Source organism: Cicer arietinum, chromosome 4, assembly GCF_000331145.2.
Source record: "Cicer arietinum cultivar CDC Frontier isolate Library 1 chromosome 4, Cicar.CDCFrontier_v2.0, whole genome shotgun sequence".
Lineage (NCBI taxonomy): Eukaryota > Viridiplantae > Streptophyta > Magnoliopsida > Fabales > Fabaceae > Cicer > Cicer arietinum.
Window position 1 is genome coordinate 54,633,416 of NC_021163.2, and position 5,678 is coordinate 54,639,093.

Here is a 5,678-nt window from a genome sequence, read left to right on the forward strand (position 1 = left end):
ATTTGTTTTTCAATAATTCACTTTTAATCTTGTATATCATTCAGTCAAATTGCATCAACATAATGAGAAGTGAAACTATTAGAACAACATATTTTGTTAAAAAAACGGATACAAAAAACGTTAACAAGAATATACAAAATTTGATCATGAAGTTCGACCAATTGTTTCTACATCTTCTATTGCAGTTGTTTTTATAAGAATTTCAAATTTAACATTAACAGTGTACAACTTATGCTTAAATAATACGGTTCAATTTACAAAATTGCCCCTAAACTATAATGTAGGAGGCAAATCTCCATGGCTACTGCTCGAACAACATATCTACTTATCACTAACTATAAGCAATACCTGACAAAGACTAATTAGGAATTTATCATGTGAACTAAAATTAGATCATTAGTTGAGCATGTAATTCAAATCATTAAGGTGAAATACAATCACTTAGATGCATTCTCATTCTCTTCTTTCCTTGATGTTGGAAAAAAAGCCAGAGATAATTAGTGATAACTATCTCAATAATGCGGAATATTTTTCCCCCACTTGTGTAGATAAATGGTCAAACAGAAAATACAATTCTTAATTGGCAGAAAATTAAATATGAAACAAACGGAGTTTTTAAAGTGGAAAGCTTCCCTCAAATTGAGAGAATAAAAACCACGGGACATACTCCAGTAAAACTTCGACTATAATAATTAATGGGTACATCAGAGTCTTCCTAATAACAATAGAGAACATCAATCAACAATAACAATCTTATAACAACCTTCCACTAAAGTGGGTATGCCAAAGTTACTCTTGAAGATAAAACTACTCAACCTGTATATTAAAATAACAAACTCAGTGGTAGAAATAACCTACTAAATTTGTAGATCAAACGGAGCAAGTTTGCTACACACGTGTTGCCACCACTGGAACCAAACCCTTATTTTTCTTCTCTTTTCTTCTTGTAATTCTTAGCCCTTTTATTTCCTTCACGTGAGCCTGGCTCAATAATACCTTTTTTTTTATTCTTTTATTTCAATAATAATAATAATACTAATAAAACTAATGGGTTCCACTTAGGGAGTGAACCCACCCAACACTTGATATCTCTTTTCTTCCATAATGTTTATTTTGTTTTTGTTAAAACCTTAACTATAACACTTAAAAGGAGATGAGAAATATTATTATTTATTTAGAGAGAATGTCAGCACTAGGCCATACAATCTCATACAAGATTCAAACTCTGTCCCTTCAAACTTCATCTCTTCAGTTTACAAAGTTAGGCAGTCATCATTGCACAACAAACACTTTATAATAAATAGTCAATAAAGTTGACCTAATCTAAAAATATACTTATCTTATAACCAAAATTTCAGAACTTATATGTCTCTAATTCACATTCAAATTCAAGACTTCCAACCAAATGCATACACTAATCTAAGACATTAACATTAATTCAGCCTGAAATTAAAATCTTCCAATGTGCATTAGCTACAACATCCATAATGAAATGAAACACCAACTATAAGAAACAATTAATACTAAAAATTTCAAAAGGAGATAAATCATGTCACTAGAAATACATATCTCACTGTACAATGCAAGCACAGTTATTAATTAGTAGTAATTTCATCTCCAAAGAGAACGAAAAATAAAGGCAAAAAAACTTATGCGGCTTAAGAAGTATGAACATGAGATATAGTTTTGTTCATTATCACAAAAACTAATATTAGAATTTCTTAAATTTAGAAGGAATAATATTCTTTTCATATTTTATTATGAGGTCACTGGACCTATATATATATACATGAGCCAGGGAAAACAGATCCCTGTCATTATGGGATTGATCCTAAATACATAAACCTAATAATAACAAGATACAACTGTTACAGAAGTACAATAAATATAAAACTGTTACAGAAATACAATAAATATAAAACTGCCTAAAATACTAAGGGGAATCACAGTTTTGACAGAATTTAATCAACATGAAAAAATCTTAAAGCCTCAGAGTGAGATCAGGAGATGTAGATGTTTGTGGAGGAGGAAGTGGCGATTTCGCTACAAAAATAGTATTCAAATTTGAACTATGAGCATTTTGATACCTCAAATTAATACCAGCATTTTCATCTATCTGTCTGAAACTTCCAGGCCAAAATATACCAACATCGTGGTCATTATGCATCAACATCGATGCTGCACCGAAACATTCTTTCTCGAATTTTGCTGCAGGAGCCTTCATCGACGATGATGATTGCATTTGTTTTTGATGCATTGCAGCATGAGCTTCAATAATACCAAGAGACTGAAAAGAAGAACCGTGAAGAGGTAAAGAAGCTAAGCTCGTATACCTTTCGGTGAACATTCCTATTCGCATAGCGCGTTTTGCCACTGTCCTCTCCCTTTTGTGAGCGTTTTGATGTCCGCCTAACGCTTGCGAGCTAAAGAATTTCCTCTTGCAATAATTACAAGAGAAAATTCTGTGAACTCGCAGAGCTGAATTAGCAGCGTGAGCCTCGGCTTTTGTTTCGCTGTTGGTGTCGCTTGTTTCCTTTGAGTCTTCGTCGCTCGGATTAATGAAGTTTAGGGTGAGGTCGAGGGAAACGGGACCTGGATCAATGTCAGGCTTAGTGAGATTTGTAAGACAGGAAGAAGTTGTGGCACTGTCTTTTGTAAGATCATGAGATGTTTCTTGTAAGTATAGGTTGGAACCTACTTGACTGCTTACTTCTAAACTGTTTTCGGCTTCGAGATTCAAATTTGGAATCATCATGTTGAATAAATCACAGTCCCTTCAGAAGCATAAAGTGTTATGTAATCATCACCTACATTAATGATTATGTTATTTGCTATGAAAAACACAGGTTTGTGTATGCAAGTAAATGGAAAATGCAAAATTCTTGTATTAATATGAAGTGGTTATTAAAAGAATCAAAGTGACACAAAAAATTCCAAGGCTTGCTATTCATTAATATATAGGCTTAATTGAATTTTTTATCCCTTATTTTATCACATTCACGAAAATAGTCTCCCTATTTTAAAATAGACATTTTATCACTTTTTTTGGTGTTTCAATTATCATGTTTATTGCAATTTTGGTCTCAACCCATAATTTATACGCCAAAAATGGTGATTTTTAGTCTCAAAAATGGTGATTTTTGGCCCTAAATGTTGGTATTTTCTCTTCAAATACAATTGGGGTAAGAAATCACCCTTTTTGGAGCATTAATCACCATTTTATGATCCAAAAATCTAGGTTAGGACTAAAACTACAACAGATGTGATAATTGAGAGACCAAAAAGTTCGATTTAAAAATTGGGAGACTTTTGTGAGTGTGATAAAATAAGGAGACCAAATTACAAATAAGTCTAATATACAAGCAATATAAAACTTATTTTAGACCCTGTTTTAGAAGCCATAACAGTTAACAATTTTTCTAGTTTGAGCATGCAAGGTATAAAGATATAGTCATAGAAAATATAGAAGAATAAAACAATTTTTGGAATATTCAATTAAAGATGAATTGTTTGGGATAATCAGATTTCAAATTGCGACTAAAACAATTTTTTATCAGGCTTTACTTACCTGCCGACAGAATACATATGCAGCCACATCACTTGTTTCCAAAGTTAAAGAAAACTATTTAGGTATGTAAAATTACCAAACAAAAACCAGATTTTCAGACCATTTCAAAGTATCCAAGTTACATGGTTATAATTTTGATGCAGAAGTTCATCTAATCAAATTTTGGTTCCTTTAACAAATGGCATGGAGTAAAATTTTCCAAAAGAACAAGAGAGTGTGTAACTTACAGCAAGAAAAGGTTAAATTATATGTTGACAACATCATTTTTATCTCTTTCTCTTGGTGTTGCACTCACTTAAATGAGAAGTTGTTTTGAGTATCTCGTGGAAAACATTTTTGATGGAGATGAAATTTTTTTTAATGTGTTTCATTAGGGTAAACAAATACGAATAGCTTATGTTTTATTTAAAAATCTCTAAAAAGTAACCTCTAAATTATTGAAATGCAAAAATCACTTTTTATAAGCCTCTTTTACACACTAAACTCTTCACAAGTAAAAGACTAGCATTACAATATTTTATTGTTAGGACCTAGATGTATTCTACCCTTCACCAATACAAGTTTTGGGGTTATCCTTCAAAGTAGCACCGACACGTCCCATTAGAGGCATGTCTAGTGTCCAACACTCGTGGTGTACAGCATCGACACATGTGGTTACATTCAATTACTTCAAATGGTCTAAATATAGTATTAGTGTCGTGTTCAATGTTTGTGTTTGTGACGCTGCTTCATTGTTCACAAACCATGAACCTTCACTCCTAAGGAAGAGAGAGAAGTAAAGTTTACAATTTTTTTATATTGAAGTCAAACAGGATTTTATCATAAGACCCAGAGAGAGTACTCACCATAAATTAGAAAAAAACTCAACTCTTTGATGGTTGCATAAAATGAAAAAAAAATGATCTCAACATGCTAACTAAATGATTCTAAAATCACTCATCTGTTCATTCAACATACTTTTCTAATCAAAAGCATTTTTTTCAAATCATTGAATGAAGATAAATATCCCCCTCTAAGTTTATGGTTCAAATTCAAACTATGAGAAAAATAAACTTGAAGATTAAGAGCAACTACAATTACTAAATGAATTAAAAATTAAAGAAATGCACTTGACAAAAAATTAAATAACTACTTTTAACATATACCCTCTTAGATCTAATTTTTGTACTCAAATAGCTAACATATAACAAATTGACAGTAACAAAAATAATTCACCACAATAACCATTTCCAAAATTAAAAAAAAAAAAAAAAAAAAAAAAAAAAAAAAAAAAAAAAAAAATCCAAAAAAAAAAAAAAAAAAAAAAAAAAAAAAAAAAAACAAACACAAATTCCTCAAAATTCAAAAACTAAAACCTATTTTACTAGAATGAAGCTCAAGAAATTAAGTTCTAAATTAGCAGTGTGTAGAATCGGCAAAAGGCTTCAAAATGCATGTAAAAATGAGAAGAAATTAATTAATTAAATGAAATTATAAGTTAATTAAGAGGCACTTACATATTACTCTTTGATAAAAAGGAAAGGAATGAGTAGGAGAAACTTGATGGTAGATACTAGTTGAGTGATATTATGCTACTTGGGACGTTGGAAATAATGAGAGAGAGAGAGAGAGAGAGTATTATTATGGTAAAGCTAAGAAAAGTGGAGATGATGGAGCAAAGTCAGAGGAGTCAGATAACATGTACAAAGACTACAACCACCACTTCTTTTGTCCAATTTCAAGGTTTCTATCATTGTCATTTGTTTCTAAATATATTACTACTAGCTTACCTCTTATCAATCTTTTCGAAAATTTGTTTGTCTCTTTATATACACAAGACTCTAGGTCAATGTTAGTGTGTATTAATTATGTAAGTAATTAATTTTATATTTATACTTAAATGTAATTTTAATTTTTTTTTATTTTTATTGAATTTTTTTTTTAATTTTAATAGTAAATAGTTTGAATGATGTGATAAATAATTTTATTATATAAAATCGTTTAGATATATTAGTTATTCATATATTATTAATTAAATTAAAAATATAAAATTTTATAAAATTTTTGTTTTTTTAAATGAATATAAAAAAATCTTGAAACTTATTTTATTTAGAAATGGCATTAATAAATC

The 5,678-nt window shown here is 30.0% G+C and overlaps 1 protein-coding gene across 1 annotated transcript; it reads right to left on the minus strand.

Moving 5' to 3' along the window:
* Window positions 1-1,410: 1,410 nt before the first annotated feature.
* On the minus strand, window positions 1,411-5,315 carry LOC101511411 (zinc finger protein 7-like). Its single transcript, XM_073368083.1, has 2 exons — window positions 5,065-5,315; window positions 1,411-2,807 (listed from the first exon to the last, which is right to left on the minus strand). The coding sequence occupies exon 2, from the start codon at window positions 2,753-2,755 to the stop codon at window positions 1,982-1,984; it is 774 nt and encodes a 257-aa protein (XP_073224184.1). The 5' UTR covers window positions 2,756-2,807; window positions 5,065-5,315; the 3' UTR covers window positions 1,411-1,981.
* Between the last annotated feature and the right edge of the window lie 363 nt (window positions 5,316-5,678).